Source organism: Equus quagga, chromosome 17 (genome assembly GCF_021613505.1).
Source record: "Equus quagga isolate Etosha38 chromosome 17, UCLA_HA_Equagga_1.0, whole genome shotgun sequence".
Classification (NCBI taxonomy): Eukaryota; Metazoa; Chordata; class Mammalia; order Perissodactyla; family Equidae; genus Equus; species Equus quagga.
The window spans coordinates 2,551,253-2,571,268 of NC_060283.1; the positions used below are offsets into that span (position 1 = coordinate 2,551,253).

Consider the following 20,016-nt stretch of genomic DNA (forward strand, 5'->3'; position numbering starts at 1 on the left):
CACTGCACCATCACACCATCACAGCATGGCATCACTGCACCATCGCACCATTGCAACATGGCACCACTGCACCATCATACCATCGCAGCATGGCCCCACTGCACCATCACACCATTGCAGTGTGACAATGCTGCACTATCGCACCATTGCAGCATGGCCCCGCTGCACCACCATTGCTTCCCACCAACTGCTCTTAGCCAACAATGGGGCATGGCACGATAACAGGCAGACCCACTTCTGGGAGACACAGGGCTCCTGTGGTAATGACTTTGGCTCACAAACTCCCCAACGGCCTTGCCGAACCTTCCTCCAACCGCACAATGTTCCAGGACACCCACCCAGCCGTCTCTCCTACACCCAGGCTCAGACTTGGACAACAGCCTGATGTCTCTCCTTGCCCTGTCCGGCTGCCTCCCCACTTTCTCCCACATGAGCATGTTCCCCAGCAAAGTCCTCACACCCTTGATCCTGTCTTGGTGTCTGCTTCTTGGTGGACCCGGACCAAGACACGGACCAATGTCAAATCCCCTCTGAATGACAGAATGAATGGCTTAATCGGCCGTGAGAGTAGCTGGGTTCATCCTCCGAAAGAATGATGGAAAGTAAACTAAATTTCGCACCCTTTCTCTGCCAACTTTCTAAAGCAGATGGGGAAGCCGGCGCCTCTCCCCACGCTGTTCCTGCCTCCACCGTCTCTCTCCTCCCTCAGACTCGGTCTCCCCATCCACAAGACGGGGGTCCTGGCGGTGGGTCCTCAGGAGCACTTCACCTTGCAGGTCATTTGCTAAAAACCTCTTGGTGGTATATGGAACTGCTGTTCCCGTTTGAGGAGGCCCCAGATGCCAGCGCTGTGACCTGGAGCTCTTCTCCAGGGCATGTCACGGCTCACAGTCGTCGTGCGCCAACGTGAAAGCTGCGTGGAGATGAGTCGGTCTGGAGAGCAGATCTGCCCTGGTCTGTGTTTTTCAGAATCTGTTGGTGGGAATGGAAGAGAAAGACTGGTTCATCGGAGATGAGGTTCAGAAAAAATGGGGGCAACTCAACCTGCAGCGGCCCATCTCTCGGGCGACCATCACCAACTGGGACAACATGGAAAAGGTAGGCTGCTGCTTTTTTGGGGGTGGGATCTGTTCACAGGGCCCCCCCTACCCATGCCCAGGGCGGCCCTGCTGCCTGGGCACTGGGGACAGGTTAGGCACATTCACATTGTTGTGCAACCATCACCACCGTCCGGGTACCCAGGGCTCGCCCTGCATCTGTTAGCTCCTGGTCTCTGTACACACCACATCGTGGTACCAACCACATAGCTTCCGCAGTCAGAGCCCTGGGTCTGAATCCCGTCTCCACTACTTATTATCTACGTCATTTTGGACAAGTAACTTGGCCTCCCTTGCCCTCAGTTTCCTTATCTGTAAGAAACGGTATAATTTTTCCTACCACTTAGCACTGTTGTGAGGATTAAAGTGGAGGATGGATAAAAAGCCCTAAGTCCACTTCATATCTATTGGGACGGCTGTTATATATATATATTTTTTTAAATCCAGAAAACAACAAGTGTTGTTGAAAATATAGAGAAATTGGAACCCTGTGCACTGTTAGTGGGAACATGAAATGGTGCAGCCGCTGAGGAAAAGAGTATGGTGTTTCCTCAAAAAACTAAGCTAGAACCACCACAGGAGCCAGGAATCCCCCTTCTGGGTGTAGATCCGAAGAACGGAAAGCAAGGACAGGAAGAGATATTTCACACGTGTGTGCACAGCAGCACGATTTGCAACGGGCTTCGCCCAGGGAGCGTGTCCTTCACTCCTGGTTTCACTCCTCCGCGGAGCCTCCCTCCCAGAGGCAGGCCGCTGCTGCATCCATAGTGGTTAGCCATAGCCTGTGGAGGACCTACTGTGCGCCAAGCACTCTGCCAGTTGCTGTGACATGAAGTGTGTCCCCCAAATTCATGTGTTGGAGTCCTGACCCCCCGCAACTCAGAGTGTGACCGTATTTGGAGAGACAGCCTTTAAGGAGGGGATCAAAGTAGGATGACGTCACTAGGGTGGGTCCTGATCCAATGTGACTGGGGTCCTTACAAGAAAAGGAGACAAGGACATAGACATGCACAGAAGGACGGCCATGTGAGGACACCTGGACCTTGGCTGTCCAGCCTCTGGGACCAGGAGACAGTCTGTGTCTGTGGTTCAAGCTGCCCATCTCGGGGGCTTTGTTATGGCGGCCACAGGACACTCATATACTAGGCTTTCTACAAATGTCACATGACCGAATCCTTGTCATCTTCCATGAGGTGGGAGCATTTTCCATTTCATGGATGAGGAAACAGGCTCACGAAGGTCAGGTGGCTTGTCTGGGTGCACACCTGGTGCACGCGGGACTGGGACTAATGGCGGGTCTGCACCCCTGCGCCCTCTCCCTGCGCCACCCTCCCTCCCGCTGCGTCTCGGGGCTCACCCTTGTGGTGTGGGGCTCACATCTGTCCCCCAGCCAGACCACGAGGTCCTCCACGCGGGGCCCGTGACTCGTGCGTCTTTGCTCCCCTCCTGCCTCGAGGCCTGGTACACGAACGGAGGTCCTGTGTTTTGTCAAAGCCACACAGTCTTTCCTGCTGTGAACCACAACCACATGTGCTACTGAAGAAGTCGCTTTGTGGTGTAGACAGGTTCCCCCCGGCCTCACTGTGTCGCCCCCACCCCCCCCCCGCCTCAGATCTGGCATCACTCCTTCTACCAAGTACTCCGCATCGCTCCAGAGCAGCATCCTCTGATGGTGACAGAACCGCCTTTAAACTCGATGTCCGTCAAAGACAGGATGTCGCAGGTAAGAGGCCAGGTGGGCGGGGGGCGGGGGGTCAGGGGGCAGGCCGCAGGGAGGGCAGCCTCCACCTCCTCCCGAGCCTCGAGCCTCAGGACATCACCTTCTCTTTGCTCAGTGAGTGAAAGACACCGGTGAGCTGTCCCCTTTGACCTTAGCGTCAAGAATGACGGCCAGCACGGGAGAGCCGGCCAAGCGGTCAGGCGTGGGCTGGGCGTTTCACGTGAATTATTTCATTTGGACCTCCAGCCACTCTGGGGGGCAGGGCGACTACCAGCCCCTTGCATGGATGAAGAAATTGGAGCATCCAGGAGCAGGAGTAATTTGGCAAAGGTCGCGGGGCGAGCGGCTGGTGGACCCGCCTGGCCCCGCACGCTCTGATTCCGCAGCCCCGTTTCCGGCACTGCTGTGTGGTGTGTCCCACCCTGACTTAAAGGTCCTGGACCTCCCCGTTCTTGGAGCCTCACCCTGGGCCCGCCCCCCCAGGCAGGAGTTGGTGGTGCATGCAGATCAGATTGACCGGACTGAACAGGATCTGGGAGCCCATTAAGGGCGCAGGCTGGTGAAGAGAGGAGGGTGCCCCCACCCAGTACAGGCTGCAGAGTCCTCCTTAGGGTCCAAGTGGGATCCGGGTCAGGTGGGGGCTACAGGGGCTGCCTCTGGCCGCCCGGATTCCATTTACATTATTATGCTTTGCCTAATGAGGACATCAGTAAGCTAATTAAGCAAGCCGCGAGGTTCCACCACCTGGCCCAGGGTCCCTGGAGCTCAGCGGCGTCTCCTGCAGTGAGCGGTGACCGGAAGGAGAGGCCCACGGCCCAGGGTGCCACCTGCACATGGAGCAGGCTTGTGCCGTGGCCCAGAAACGGGGCACCATCCATCACAGGGCATGTGTGAGCTGCCGCCCCGTTTCACACAGCCCTGGGGAGCCGAGGGCTCCTCCTCTGCACGCGGACGGCAGATCACAGAAGTGGGCCACAGCTGGGCTCCACGTGGACCTAGCGCAAAACCCGCAGCCTTGAAACAGCAAATACCCAGTCTGAGAACGCTAAGTGCCCATCAGGGCCCCAGGGAGCTGGAGAGAGAAGAGAGGGTTGGGACTGTCCCTCACCCCGAGGTAACGTGTCCCTCCCAAACCGTCTTAGCCAGGGCTCTCCAGAGTAGCAGAACCAGAAGCAGATACACATAGAGAAAGAGATTTATTACAAAGGATTGGCTCTCATGATTATGGAGGCTGGCAAGCCCCAGGATCTGCAGGGTGAGTTGGCAATCTGGAGCCCCAGGAGGGCCAACAGTGGAAGTTCCGGTCCACAGGCAGGAAAAACTGATGTCCCGGTTCAAAGGCCGTCAGGCAGGAAGAATTCCTTCTTATTCGGGGAAAGCTCAGGCCTTTTGTTCTACTCAGACCTTCAACTGATTGGATGAGGCCCACCCTCGTTGGGGAGAGCAATCTGCTTTACGCAGCCTATCAAGTTAAATGTTAATCTCATCCAGAAACACACTCACAGATACGCCCAGAGTCACGAGTGACCACATGTCTGGGCCTCCTGTGGCCCGGTCAAGTTGACACATAAAATTCACCTCGTACAACCACAGCACCAGCCGCACAGCCTGTCTCCAGCCCATCCCCATGTCCCCCGGGCCCCACTGCCTCTCTTTCTGCCCCGGCTCTCTCCACATTCACCCCCTAACATCTCAGGGTCCCAGCAGGAACCCAGAGGTACAGTCGCACGGGGCAGTTTTTGGGGAGTTTGCTGGAAAGATTACTCAGGAAGGTGAACATAAGGTTTAGAAAAGCAACATGAGGTAGTGCAGATCTGCGGGTTAGTAACGGGGAGCCGTTCCCCCCAAATCTGAAACAGCAACAGGGGCTTTCCAGCACTAGATGGGGCCGATGGCCAGGAGCTGTCCTTCGAGGAGGGACCCGAGGGAGGGAGCAGGGACATCTGGACGCTACCTCCCTCGGCTCTCCTTCTAGGCCCCTGTGAGCAGCACCCATGGGGTCACCCGGGGAAAGGGAGCCGGTGACCACAGGCCAGGGCAGAGCGGTGGAGAGAGGTAGAAGCTTCTGCAGGCAAAAGTAGCCAGCCACGGTGGCCCGCACTGGGGCACAAGCAAGGTCACCTCCCCGTGGGCTCCTCCTTCTCCGTGGGCCAGGCTGGGAGCTCTCCATCGTGCACCGGCCCTCCCTGCAGGGGGCCCCACCCTGCCCGAGGCTCCTGCCCAAGGCTGGCATGGTCAGAGGCACAGAGCTGATTTTCTTCCTGGAATCGACCTGTATCTTGAGAGGATTTCTGGTGTCATGTCCCAGAAGAAAAGGATGGGGTGCAGCCCAGTGTAGAGGGAAGGGCCTGCCCTGGCTTCAGGACCCTGTGGTTCTGGCACTGGCTTTCCCAGCACGGGTGACCTCAGGTGGATTGCTGGTCCTCACGGGTCTGAGTTCCCCATCAGAAGGATGGTAACAGTAGTATCCTGGGGGTCGTCATGGAAACGAAAGCATTGATGCCAGAAAGCGCTTGTCACAGAGCCCTGCGCCTGTCGAGCCTTCAGCTAATGCTTCTTATTGCTCCCAGGCCTCAGTTTCCTCATCTGTGAAATGGGAGCTTGACTGCAGGAACCTTAAAGACCCTTCCAGGCTCTGTGACCTCTGGCCTCACGCCAGGCTGGGAGTGGAGGTCGGTTTTGGTCTTTGTGTTTCCTAGGGGGAGGGTCTCCAGGTGACTGGCAAAAGCTGCCCTCGCTCCTCCACCAGGATCCAAATGCCAGGGGCACCCGAGGACGGCGCAAACTCACAGACGCCGCCACGCCCGCCGTGTCCTTCGGGGTGGTGCCGGCTTCCAGGCGCCAGGCCCTCCACACGTCACGTGGCAGGTCCCTTCTCCCGCAGTGCATGTTGGGTGGTGTCCCGTGTGGGACTGTTGTGCACGATGCCGCTGTGCACAGGCATGAACCTGCCTTTGTGTAGACCCATTTTCATTTCTCTTGGGTAAACCCTGAGACCCCACAGAGGGCCGCCCCCTAGTAACACACTTAGTGAGTAACACGCTTAGTGAGTAACACGCCCAGTGGTGTGTCCCCGCCGTGTGTGATAGCGTTTTTTAAAAATGCTGTCCTGACCCGCTTTTGAGGTCTCTGCTGGAGGCCGGTCAGTTCCCCTCTTGGGCAGTGGATGAAGTTCACATCCCGGCCACTTTCCTATTGTCCTGTCACACGCCGTGGCCGCTATACACCCAACCTAATCGCTCAAGAGCCGGGGAGCAGACACCTGGTGACAGCCCCTGTGCCCAGGAGCCTGCGAAATTACTCAGACGAGCCAGTCCACAGGGGTCCCTCTGAGGCTAGCTAACCCCCGCCCACTGGCTGCCCAGAAGCTGCTCCTGACAGCGCCAGCTTGCTGTCACCCTGTCCCTGGGGACAAGCCCCCTGTGGCCATTCCTGGCAGCCTTCTCAGCGCCTAACACCGGCTGCCTTTCATCTACCCGAGTGACATCGTGTTGGGTCCCACCATCCAAAGAAACTTTAACTCTTAGAGACCCCATGTCACCAGCTGGCAGGGGAATCATTCACTCACCCAGCCAACCTCACGGGGCTGGTGCCCTGCTGTCTCCAGCCACCCGTGCTCACGTCCCACCTCTGCCACCTGCTCCCTCCCATTCCGTCCGTTGATCTCTCAAGTGGACAAGGGGGTCCACTGTCACTTACCTCGGGGGGTCCCCATGGGCCATAGTAGCAAAGCTGAGGCTCTCCCGCCCTGGATACAGTCAGTGCCAGGACAACTTTCTTGACCAAGCGTGTCTGGACCAAGTGTCAGGCGTGCGGGGAGCACACACTGACAGTTAGCCTTCGTTGTTCTCGTTATTATAAAACAACCAATCATCTCAAATCGAAGCGTCAGAATTTCTGTAAAGTCTGCCCGCCCTCGAGAGCAGAAGGAAGGGTGTCTTCAGTGCAGGGAACAGCAGTGGCTTCACAGAGGCATTTGGGAGTTCAGCTTCGTCCCCATCGTGATAAAACGGTGGTTTACCAGAGGACGACAGGCTCCCTAATCAGTCTGGTGACAGTCCCGTAAGGTACTATCCTGTAAGGGACCCGGGAAGGGTGCGAGCCCATTTCACAGATGGGTAAACTGAGTGTCACAGAGCTGTCAGGAAGGGTGGCGTGCTTCCCACCCTATCAACCGGATCTCTCTTGGGGGTCGCCAAGTGCCCGCTGCCAGCCAGACTCACGTTGTGCTCTCGGAATTACGGGAAGACCCACCCCTCCTCCATCCGCTGAGCGCTTCTGGATGCTTCTCCGCAGATCCTCTTTGAGAGCTTCAACGTGCCTGCCCTGTACTTAGCCAACCAAGGAGTCCTTTCTCTGTACTCCTCCGGCCAAACCTCTGGTGAGTGGCCCTGCAGAAGCACCTCCCCCGTGAGCCCAGGCCCCCCGCCCCTCTGGCTGTCCACTCCCCCCCGCAAATAACAAAAGAGAAGACAATTCCACGAAACGCACACTCGCCAGCCCTTTTCACAGCTCCTTCCTTTTCCATCCCTCCTGGTTGAACAACCTGCCCCGACTTGACTCCCTTTTATTTTTCCTTATCGGCTTTTTTGAGGCATAATCAACGTACAGTAAACTGCACGTGGTTCAGGTGTGCGGTCTGATCAGTTCTGACATGTGGACGAGCTCGTGAAAGTGTCAGCACAGCAGGGATGACAAACACAGCCGTCACTTCTAATGTTTCCCTCCCATCCGCCCGCTGCCGCCTCCCGTGTGTCCTCAGATGATTTGCCTTTTCTAGAATTTTGTGTCAACGTGATCATGTGGCGTGTACTCCTTTTTGGATGGTTTTTCACTCCACATAGTTATTTGGACAATCATTGGTGGTGCTGTTTGTGTCAATGGTTGGCTTCTTGTTATAGCTGCATAGTATTTATCGTGCCAATGCACCATGCTTTATCTACTCACCTGTGAATGGACATTTGGGTGGTGTCCAGGTCAGGGCTGTTATACACAAAGCTGCTCTAAACATTTGTGGACAAGGCTTTGCATGCACATATGCATTCACTTCATTTGAGTAAATATCTAGAAGTGACATGGCTGGGTCACAGGGCAGGTGTATGCCTAACTTTTAACAAAATCTGCTAAACTAGATGGCAAAGTGGTCACGCGCGCCATTTTGCCTTCCCACCAGCCATGTCTGAGTTTCAGCTCCTCCACGTCCTGGCCGATACTTGACACGGTGCCTCTTCTCCATTTCAGCCATTCTAATGGGGAGGGCAGCGGTATCTCATGGTGGTTTTGAGTCTCATTTCCCTAACAACCAATGACGTGGAGCGTTCTTCCATGTGGGTTTTTTGGCCATCTGTGTATCTACTTCAGTGAAGTGTCTGTTCAAATGTTTTGCCCGGTTTTTCACTGAGTTGTTCATCTTTGAGTTCTGAGAATTCTTTTTGTATCCCGGGCGCAAGTCTTTTATCAAATATATCTTTTGCAAATATTTTCTCCCAGTCTATAGCTTGACTCTTCACGCTCTTCACTGTGTCTTTTGAAGAGCAGAAATTTTTTATTTCAACGAACTCCGATTTGCCAATTTGGTTTTTTGTGGATCACGCTTTTGGTGTCGTATCTAAGAAATATACGCGGAACCCAAAGGCTTTCTGCTGTGTTTTCTTCTAGAAGTTTTATAATTTTTAGTTTTACATTTAGTACTATGATCGACTTTGCATACATGTTTGTGTATGGTAGAAGGTATGAATGAAGTTTCGCCTGTGTGTATAGATGTTCAATTGTTCCTACACTCTTTTTTGAAAAAATTATGCTTTCTTCACTGAACTGTCTTTGCACATTTCTTTTGGCGACTCAGTTGTCCGTATATGTGTGGGTCTATCTCTGTACTGTGTATTCTGTTCCATCGTTCTACTTGACTAACTCAAGGTTGACACCCCATTGCCTGATAGCTGTGGCTTTATCATTATAGCTTAGATATTGTCTTGAAATAAGATAACGTTGGTGCTACAACTTTGGTCTCTTGTTCTTGATAATATTTGGCCATTCTACGTTCTTTGTATTTCCACATGAATTTTAGAATCAGTTTGTCAATTTCTACCAAAAAAAAGCCTCTTTGTGTTTTGATCGCGATTGCATTGAATCTACAGATCAGTCTGGGGAGAAGTAAGATCTTAACAAAAGTGAGTCTTCCAAACAATGAATATGGTTTATCTCCTAAGTTTTCTTTAATTTCTCCTGGCGATGTTCTGTGGTTTACAGAGTATAAATCACGCTCACCTCTGTCAGATTTATCTCTGTTTCATATACTTTGATGCTATTGTGGCTGATATCTTTATTTCAATTTCTGATTGTTCATTGCTAGGATATGGATTTACAAATGGCTATTTTTACATTGATCTTGTATCCTGGTACCGTAACTAAGGCGTTTATCAGTGCCGGTAGCTTTTTTTGTAGATTTCATAGGATTTTCTACATAGTCAGTTACGTTATCTACAGAGAGACAGTTTCACTTCTTTATTTCCAAACTGGATGCTTTTCCTTGTTTTTCTTGCTTGACTGCTCTGGCTAGCACCTCCCGTACAGAATTCATCTTGTTCCTCATCTTAGAGGGAAATCATTCAGTTTTACACTATTAAGTATGATGTTCGCTGTAAGTTTTTCATAGGCATCCTTTATCAGTTTGAGGAAGTTCTCCTGTATTCTTCGTCTGCTCAGAGGCTTTTTTGATCATAAATAGATGTTGGATTTTGTTAAATGCATTTTTTTTTAAGATTTTATTATTTCCTTTTTCTCCCCAAAGCCCCCCGGTACATAGTTGTATATTCTTTGTTGTGGGTCCTTCTAGTTGTGGCATGTGGGACGCTGCCTCAGCGTGGTCTGATGAGCAGTGCCATGTCTGCGCCCAGGATTCGAACCAACGAAACACTGGGCTGCCTGCAGCGGAGCGCGCGAACTTAACCACTCGGCCACGGGGCCAGCCCCTGTTAAATGCATTTTTGCATCTATTGATATGACATATGGATTTTCTCTTTTAGTTCTTTCATATGGTGAAATACGTCGATTTGTTTTGGAATGTTAAAATGACCCTGCAGGGGCCAGCCCTGTGGCTGAGTGGTTAAATTCACATGCTCCATTTCGGTGTCCCAGGGCGCACGGGTTCAGCTCCTGGGTGCAAAACTACACACCACTCATCAAGCCATGCTGTGGTGGCGTCTCACATAGAAGAACTACAATGACTTACAACTAAGATATACAACTATGTACTGGGGCTTTGGGGAGAAAAAAGAAGAGGGAGATTGGCAACAGATGTTAGCACCGGGCTAATCTTCCTCACTAAGAAAAAGCATACTTTAAGAAAGAAGCTTTAAAACACACACAGACACACCTTGCATTCTTGAGATAAAACCCATCTGGTCATGACATATTAACCTTTTTATATATTGTTGGATTCAATTTGCTACAATTTTGTGTCAATGCTCATGAGGGGGGGTGGTGTGCCATTGTCTGTCTTGTGATGTCCTCTCTCTCAGGGACCACTGTCCTTTGCTGCCTCATGGCCATTAGCTTGAAAACTGTTGTTTCTTCTATGTTGTCCCCTTTCTTAGGTGGTTCAGGCGGCGGGGAATCCACTCCTTGTTCCCATCTTAGCTAGATGTGGAGGTCTTCCTGTCTCACTTTGCTTCATTTAAACTTGAATTTCTTGGTTACCAGATTCAACAGGTGCAAGAAGCCAGCCACCCAGACCCCTAGTCAGCTCTGGATGGTTCTGGAATGCACCATTTCATACAAAACGAGGCCATGTATTCTCATTACCACGTCACATCCTTTGGGACAAGCACAGAGGGAGCGGTTTGCCTTGCTAAGCAAAATGTGTGCCTCCTCCACTCATTCCGACTCTTCTGACATCCGAGTGCTCCCCAGGGGTCCCAGTGCCCACATCAACGCACAGACAATTCTTTAGAGAAACAGGTGTCAGGGACACAGTATTCTTCCCCTTTTACCTCTTTGGCAACTTCTGCTAATACCTGTATGTCTGGCTTAATAAGAAAACCTGAAGGCTTCCTGTCCAAGACAGTCAGCCCCTGGTCTAACCCACATAGGCTCCATCCTAGCACACTTCCCCACAGGGGAGAAAAGTCTGCTCCTCAGGCCCTTTGCCTCCCCTCCAATTATTTCCCCCTCTACCATCTCGTCCTGCAGACTGCACAACTGGTAAGGGATTCCAGACATCCTACATTATGATGCCAGTGTTCTCTTGTCTAGGAACAACCATCGAATCTGGAGAAGGAATGACATACATCGTGCCCATCAGTGACGGCTGTCCATTGAATCAGTCAACCATCCAGATGGACGTGGCGGGCCAAGACCTAACCTTGTTCCTCCTACAACAATTGTCAGACAGTGGGCATTCATTGGTGAGCACAGGTAGGAAATTGCTATTCTTGGCCAGGTAAACCCAGTCCATGGGGTGTAATTTCCTTCTCGGCTTGCTTACCCTACAGCCCTCAATTTGTAAAGCTAAGGCTATAGGCTATCATCCAAGTCCTAAAAACAACCCTATCTATGTTGACGGACATTTAGTGGATTGATGATGACAATGAGGATGATGGTGATGATTGTGTTGGTGAGGATGGTGGTGGTCATGATGATGATGGTGGTTGTGGTGATGGTGACGTGGATGATGGTAGTAATGATGGCGATGACGATGACGGTGGTGGTGATGGTGATGATAATGACAGTGTGATGATATTGATAAGATGACGCCAATGATGGTGAGCTCGGCTTTACAGAGTACTTGCCCTGTGCAAGGTAGTGGCCTAAGTAAACATTTCACATAGATTCCTTCACTGCTGCATGCTACAACACCTCGAGGGGGAACAATTAGCTCCTTTGCAAGAGGAAGAGGCTTAGGAAGGTCAGGCGACTTCACCATCCCTTGCCTAGTAGGTGTAGCAGCCATAACGCGAACCCAAGGACTCCAGATGAGGACGTCCCCATCCCGCTTTTCAGCCAGTTCCTGGACTAGGTTCCCAGCCTGTATAACCTGCATGAACCCCTTCCCAACAAGCCTACACCCTGCCTTATACTTTCTGGTCTTCCCAGGCAGGAGGTCTGTGTCCAAAACCGAGCCAAGTAAATCTGGAGCCCTAAGGAATAGCAGCAATTAGAGGGAAGGTGAGAAGGATTGGCCGGGCCAAAGACGGACATTTTATTGGTACCTACCACTTAGCAAGATCATTATGTGCATCATTTCATCTCCTCCTTACAACAATCCTCAGAGTGCCAATTAACCCCATTCTCAAAGATGAAAAAAAGGAAAGTTTAAGAGGAGAATGAATTTACCTAAAGCTCTGCGTTTGGTGAATGGCAGAGGTGGAATCTGAACCTAGAATTGTCTCCTCAAAGCCCAAACTAGGCAAGGAAGAGAAAGATACCAAGAGTGCACAACATCCCAAAAGCCAAAGAAAGAGATGTTAGCCGTGCATCCGTTGCTAGAGGGAATGAAGTCAAGAAAGAACCAAAAAGTGTGGCAGGTTTTGAAACCAGGAGGACGTGATAGTCTCCGGTAAGATCAGCTCAAGTGGAGCGGGTGAAGGCTGAAGTCAGTGTCAAAGGGCTGAAGAATCAGCGGGATTTCCAGGCAAGCTCGTGCAGGGAGTTCCCTCTGATCCCAGCTCAAAAGCAATGAAAGACAAAATATAAAACCGTAACACAAAAAGACGTGGCTGTGTCTAAAACCTGTTGTCAGCCACCCAGAAAGGGGAGGCATGTGACCTTCCAGATATTTCCAGCTGAGGGGGCTTCAACTCGCTTAGGCAATTCTCCAGAGCAGCGGGCAGCTGTGAGCTGTTCATAGCCAACACTCACACAGGTGGGGATTGGGGGCACCAATGGCACCTCCTACCTTAGTAGATAATAAAATTAAATTTGATTTTCCAGCTCCCCCCAAACACACTAGAGACAGTAAGGTACCAACCTGTAAAATGCAGACATTTTCAAACACCTGCATCTTCGCTCAGGGCATCCCTGTCCTGCCTTCTCTTCCACAAGCCCAGGCTCCCTACACGCATTACTGATCCAGAGGAGCTGAATATGAGATAAAAATAGAAATAGCGGCTAGGATGGTGCTGTCTCGTCTCCAACACAAGGAGCTGAATCTTCAGAAAGATGCTCCCTGGAGGTAAAAAAAAAAAAAAAAAAAGCTTTTGTGGACTCATCTCACGTTCAGACCCTTTTCCTTCCTCGCGCAGCTGACCGGGAGTACGTCCGGGACGTGAAAGAGAAGTGTTGCTATGTGGCTTTGGACTTTGATAAGGAAAAGGAGGAAGCCAGCCCCCCTTCCAGTGCACAGAAATATCAGCTGCCTGATGGCCGGGAGATCCACCTTGGGCAGGAGAGGTTTTTCTGCCCCGAAGCACTTTTCCAGACAAGCCTCATAGGTGAGCCCACAAGAAGTGGACGGGGATGGACCCAGACACGGACAGTGGGCAGCTATAAGGAGGAAGGAGCAGAGGGGCTGGTAGAGGATTGCATTTTGACTAGCAGATAGTAGCAAGTGGGCACCCCATTTCAAAAGCTACTCAGGGGCCAGCCCGGTGGTGTAGCGGTTAAGTGCACACATTCCACTTTGGCGGCCCGGGGTTCGCTGGTTCAGATCCCAGGTGCGGACAAGGCACTCCTTGTCAAGCCGTGCTGTGGTAGGCATCCCACGTATAAACTAGAGGAAGATGGGCACAGATGTGAGCTCAGGGCCAGTCTTCCTCAGCAAAAAAAGGAGGATTGGCAACTGATGTTAGCTCAGGGCTAAGCTTCCTAAAAAATAAAAAGCTCTCAGATATCAGCTATCGGACATTAAGGACAACCATATCCCTGTCACTTTGCTGACCCTTGTACGTGGGCTGCATCCTTGAATCGCCTCCAATCTCACATGATCCTATTTTACAGATGACGAACCCCATTGGAGAATGTTCAATATTTGCCAAATATGATTACGTCCTGGACTGCAAGGCCTCTCTCTCATTACATATTATTTGTACTCCATCTACTTACAAAGTAATTTGAATATGAAAATTAAGACAATTAAAGCAGAAAAGCCAAAACCATAGATTTGGGGGGAACTTTAAAAAATGTGGCTGATCTGGAGATTTTAGATGAGCATTGAGTTGAGTAACCCGTCTGGTAGGCACAGCAGAACAGGAAAAAAGGATGGATTATGAAATTCCCACTGATTGGGAAGATGAAGTCTGCCCGGTAGTTACGGAAAACTGGCTACTTCCTGGAATCAAATTTTTAAAATAACTGGTGACATTCATAAGGGACAGAGGGGACTCAAAGAGACCCACCCCATTCCCCAGGATTAGTAACGGGTAAGGACATGGCATTTTTAATCCAGCATAAATTACCTGCCTTCATCTCCGTCTTCCCTGTTAGCTGTGCAGGGGATGAAGAATTAAAACATGGCACACGTCCCAGATAAATGCATAAATGCATAAATGAAGAAGTGTTTTGGTGAAATTCTTCACCCACAATGTAACAGTTCCCTTCCAGGTTGGGCGGTCACAGCGAGTGTGGACACAGCCATAATCACAATGAGAACAAATAGTCACTGCTCATGCTCGCTGGGCCAGTTGCCCTACACGATTCCTGGGAATCAGCCTTTCCCGTCTGCTTCCAAGGTTCTGATCCGGGTACTGTCACCCATCAGGAAAACGAGGTGCCGACAGCCACCACCCACCCCTCCCAGAGGCTCATGATACTGAACGATAGGAATGCACTGCTCATACCTTTTAAAGGCTGTTCTCATTCTATTTGAGCTTATTTATAGGGACACACAATGAATCAAGAAAGGAATAATCAGGGGCCAGTCCCGCAGCTGAGTGGTTAGGTTCGCGTGCTCCACTTCGGTGGCCCAGGGTTTTGCTGGTTCGGATCCTGGGCACGGACCGAGCACCACTCATCAAGACGTGCTGAGGTGGCGTCCCACATAGCAGAACCAGAAGAACCTACAACTAGAATATACAACTATGTACTGGAGGGCTTTAGGGAGAAGAAACAAAAAAAAAAGAAAGGAATAATCAGTATAATTTTTCAAAGGCTACCTGAGCAAGAACACTGCCTCTGCAGAAATCCTTTCATGAAGTAATGGATACCAAGGCGTTGAAAATTAATAATTGTCAATAACACTGGAATATAAATTCTCTCAGATGAGAGAAGAGAACTAATATTTATTGAGTCATTAGCAGTCTCATCCGTGACGCGTACTGTTGAAACCCACATGCTCGTGCGGTGCGTGGTGCTCGGGTCTGTCCGGGGGCGCCCCCGGAGCTGTCTGAGACTCGGGGGTCCCCGCCTCCCAGAGCCTGCAGCTCGAAGGGAGGAGCCCAGCGTGCAGCCAGCCAGGCCTCTGGCGATCAGAGGCCTCAAGGTTCTTTCTTCCTCCGGCCTCCTGACAGGGAGAAACCGCCCAGGCATCCACCTGACAGCCTTTCAGAGTATCAGCTCCTGCAGACGCGGCCTCTGGAAGGTTCTCTTTGGCCACATCATACTGTCTGGAGGTACCAGCTCCTGTTTCGGCTTGCGGGACCGGATGCAGAGAGAACTCTGCTCCCTCGTTACCCCTGCCATCAACGTGAAGGTACGGTCCTTCTGATCCACCCCCGGGGGGCTTCCTGAGCTCATCCCACGGATATTCCCAGAATGCCTCTGCTGTGCCAGGCCTGGTGCCAGGTCCTTGGGGACACATCAGTAAACTAGAGCTTACGTTCCAGTGGGGGGAGGAAGCGATAACCAATACAAAATAATATGGAAGCAAATATGTAATAATATATAAGCCACAGGGGGAAAGCAGCAAAGGATGGCGGGAGGGCAAGTGGTTGAGAGAGGTCTCCTTGGGAAGGTGGCATTTGAGTAAATGCTTGAAGGAGGCAAGGGGGAGCCATGTGGATATCCAGGGAAGAGCATTCAGGCAGAGGGAAGAGCATTCAGGCAGAGGGAACAGCCCATGCAGCAGCCCACAGGCTTGCTTCCTGGAGGAAGAGCTGGGAAGGGTTGGCTGGGGCTGAAGGAGGGAGAAGCGTAAATGAGGTCAGAGAAGCTGTGTGAGGCTTTACCCTGAGAGAAACTGGAAACAACTTGGAGGTTTGAGCAGAGGAGGGACACGATCCAGCCAGGCTCTGGGGGATGGCTCGGGCTGCTGTGTGGAGGGTGGACTTCGGGGATGGGGAGGTCGGGATGCAGGTGGCAGGTGATGCTAAGATTCGGGCGAGAGATGCCGATGGCTCAGAGCAGGCAGTGGAGGGGTGGGAGGTGGCCAAACCCCAAACCCACGCCTACGGCGAAGGCGACAGGATTTGCAGAGAGATTTGACAAAGCCGTAGAGAAGGCAGCAGGTGGAAGGGGGCAGCTGAGCTGGAGGGTGTGGATCCACTTTACGCATCCACAGAGCTCATTAAATTGCTCCCCTAAAGAAGAGAAGAATTCTCTCCCTAAAACGAGCTCCTCCCCCTTCAGAAAACAGCTAACTCCCATGGGGCCGCCTTTTAAAGCAAGTTTCTCCCAGCAACCCAAATCCTGCTATTGTAACGTTCTTCAGTTAAAAATTTGGCCATGATTTCCCCTTATTTCTTTAGAATAGTTCTTTCTCCCCTTAGGATTTATTTCTAGATGTGAATTTCTGGGGCCAGAAAGGTGTGCACAGGTCAAGGCTTTTTGAACATACAGCCCCATTGCCTGTGGAAAGATCCACCTGGGATCCTGTGGGGCAGAGACGGCTCTTCCTCCCATCTATTCCTTCCAGCAGGGGGACCATCATCCTAAAAACTCCCTTCCCGATGGAATAGATGGAAGACAAATGATGGTTTTAATTTGTATTCCTTTAATTGCTAACGATGGTGAACAGTCTGCATGCTTCCTATCTGTCTGCGGTTTCTCTCTTTTTGTTTTTTTAAACATATTTTTGTAATTGCTAGTTCCGACCCTTTGCGCATTTTTCTGTTGGCAGTTTTGCTTTCTTCTGAGGCCATGAATCATCCTAGCTTGTGTATGCTTCTGTTTGATTTTGTGTTTGTTTAGATCAGACGCAGACGAGGCAGGTGACTTGTCCAGGGGGACCGAACGGAGGATCTGGGTGCCCGGTACCGGCTCTTTTCTCTGCCTGATGCCTCACCCTGAACGTGCTTCCCCCCCGACTTCTGACTCTTCTCTTTTTTTTCCTTTCTTAAAATCTCGGCAATGTTTCTTAACCGAGACCAGCAAATCGTTTCCAAGCTAAGCCTGGTTCTACGGTGCAACCGAGCCGGAGAGCATCGGTAACTGGACCTGACCATTCATCTGCCCTTTCTCCCCGCCTCAGTTGGGACCTTGGTTTTCCAGATCCTCATTCCAAACCCCTTTTCCCTGCCAACTGCAGCAATGCGTTTGCGATCCCGTCCTAGAATAGTAAACACGCTCTATCACTAGCCGCCCACGTGCCATAAGGAAAGTCAGTGAGCACAAGAGGGGGCGACCGTCTGCCCTGAGGAGGTGACTTTAACCCTTCAGGGCCTCAGAGGCCCCACCTGGCAAACGGCTGTGGAGATGTTCACCTCCTCCAGCCCAGAGGAGAGTGTGAGGACGAGAGGCTCCCAGAACCGAAAGTGAAGCAAATACACACTCGACAGGTGTCGCTGTAAGAGCGAGAGAAAGTCTTAAAAGTGATGCACCAAACTGGAGAAGGGACTTCTCCAGGTTGAGTACTTGTGGGGTTTTTTTTTTCTTGGCTTACTTGTATTTTCCAACTTTTCTGCAGAATACAGAAGCCTTACACACAGACTCTGCATGGTGTAAAATGTGTCATACATTTTCGAGTGAATCCTGCACAGTATAAAGTGTGTCATGTGTTTTCGAGTGAATCTAAGAGCCGCAGGTGAGGGCTCTGTGCTCTTCTTCATTTCATCCTGTAGTTTAAGGCTATCGGTGGTGTATGTGGATTGTTAAATATCTTCAAAGGTTAGAAGAAATCGTGTTTGCAGGAGAAGAAATGCCTGCCTGTGAAGTCCGTTTGGGGATTGGCATTTTGTGTCCCAGTTTAGAGAGGTATTTGATTCTGGTTTCTCCCCCTCTCTCCCATCTGACCCCTCCCTCCTCTCCCCTACTCTCCCCGCCTCTCCCCTTCTCACTTCCATCCAGGTGTCCGCCTCTCCGTACTCCTCATACAGCGCCTGGGTGGGTGGTTCCATCCTGTGCTCACTCTCTACCTTCAAGGACATGTGGGTCACCAACGACGAGTACAAGGAGATGGGTTCCTCTGTCGTCAGTAGGAGAAACTTCTGATTCTGGCTTTCTGGACCCCATCACCTGTGCCATCAATGCCCACCCCAGGCGGAGCCTCCAGCCTGGCTGAACTGATCAGAGCTCAGAACTGACTCAGACTCGAGGGCAGCCCTTCCTCCCCCAGACTTCAATAAAAAGGGTCAATAAAGGACAGGCTGCCTCTTTTTGAGCTTGGAGCGCCTTGGGACATGCTCACAGGGTACTCCCAACATCAATGCAGAGTACGGGGGTGGGGGGGAATTTCTGGTGATCCCTGTGTCTCTGTCCGCATGGCTAAGCTGAGCTGTGGTAACAAACATCCCCAAATCTCAGGGCCATGAAACAAAAGGCTGTTTCTCACTGGTGCTGCGTGGCCCTGGAAGGTCAGCGGGGGCTCTCTCCTGCAATGCCTTCACCCCAGAATCCAGCTGACAGAGCAGATGCCATCTGGAACATTGTCCTTCACTGTGGGTGAGCATAAGAGCGCCCTGGTGGGTCTTTCATTGGCAACAAAATGTTCCAGCCCAGAGGGGACACTGTGCGTGTCTGCTCACAATTAATTGGCCAGAACAAGTCACATGGCCCCAAGCCACCACAGGGGCCAGGAAGCGCCATCCTGCCGTGGACCCGACATCCCACAGGGAAAGTTCCATGAGAGCACAGTCGGGGCGCCGTCCACAGCACTCATGGTGCAAGGGGCGCTACGTCCTGAAAAGAATTTCATCCTCGTGACGTTGCTGCGAGATTGGCTTTCTGAAAACCGGCCTGGTGATGCGGGAACCGAAGCTAAGAGAGGATAATTAACTTGATCTTGCCATTTAGACAGTGATAGGGCGTTTAAATACGTGGATAGCGCCTAGCGGGAGAGCCAGAGGGTGAGAGCAGAGAGAACAAAGGAGAGAAAGTGATGCCAGCCGTAGAGGAACAGCTCCCCAAGCTGGAGACTCCAGCCTGCAGGTGGAAGGACCGCCAAGGACCTGACGGGGCAAAGGGCGGTTCCCACCCGCAGACGCTGCCCGAGGAAATCTCAGAATATCAAAGGCAGAGAATAAATTCTAGAGGCGGTAAGAGAACATAACCACCACAAAACCCAGGTTAACTACGGAGCAGGGCTACCAGAAAAAATTTGGGATGCCCGTTTAACTTGAATTTCAGAAATGCCGCAAATGACTTTTTAGGATAAGCGTGTTCCAAATCCTGCGTGGGTTTTTATTTGCTAAATCTAGCAACGCTACATAAAAGAAAGAGGCTCCGATTGGCTTCAGAATTCTCACCTGCAAAACTGGGGCTCGAAGGTAGGGGAACGAAGCCACGAAGGTGAGCGGAAAGATTATTCTGAACCTAAAATGCCAGACCTCGTGCAACGGGGGTTGCAATGTTGGGAAAACAATAATTTGGCGACAGGCAAAGACTCAGAAAATTAACCACCCTCGTGCCCTTTCTAAAAAAGAGAATTGCAGATTATTTGTGAGATGAATAAACGGACAAGCCAAGACAAAGAAACAGTGGGGAGTAAAGAAGCTAGACCAAATGTACAGTTAAATCTAAATCATTGTTAATACAGAATTTTAAAAAAATTAATAACTATGTGGAACAAAAAAATCTCAGGTGATTTCAAAATGGGGAGGGGGTTAGAGGCGGGAATGAGGAGGAAAGTGAAATTGCAGAATATATGAACATAAATTAACTCCAGATGTCGATAGGAAATGATGAGTTTAGATGTATGTGCTTCGAATTTAAGGGTATCAGGCCACCGCATCCTACACACCCAACCAGAGCCTTCCAGGGTCTGCTCACTCTCCTCAGCATGGACCACCAGCTGTGCCGTCTGCCCCAAACCCGCCGCCTGTCCCCGTAATTCAGGCCGGTAAAGACGCTCCGAGCAGCCCCTGACATATTCCAAAGTCATGTTCTTATTGG

At 51.1% G+C, this 20,016-nt stretch overlaps 1 protein-coding gene across 1 annotated transcript in view; it reads left to right on the forward strand.

Annotated features, from left to right (window-relative positions):
• Positions 1–18,117, forward strand: part of LOC124228978 (actin-7) — a 21,907-nt gene extending 3,790 nt beyond the window's left edge. The window contains exons 2-7 of the mRNA XM_046644084.1: positions 970–1,098; positions 2,710–2,820; positions 7,114–7,198; positions 13,059–13,247; positions 15,261–15,442; positions 17,974–18,117. Coding sequence (XP_046500040.1) covers positions 970–1,098; positions 2,710–2,820; positions 7,114–7,198; positions 13,059–13,247; positions 15,261–15,442; positions 17,974–18,117 — 840 coding nt within the window. The remainder of the gene's footprint in view (positions 1–969; positions 1,099–2,709; positions 2,821–7,113; positions 7,199–13,058; positions 13,248–15,260; positions 15,443–17,973) is intronic.
• Positions 18,118–20,016: the final 1,899 nt, after the last annotated feature.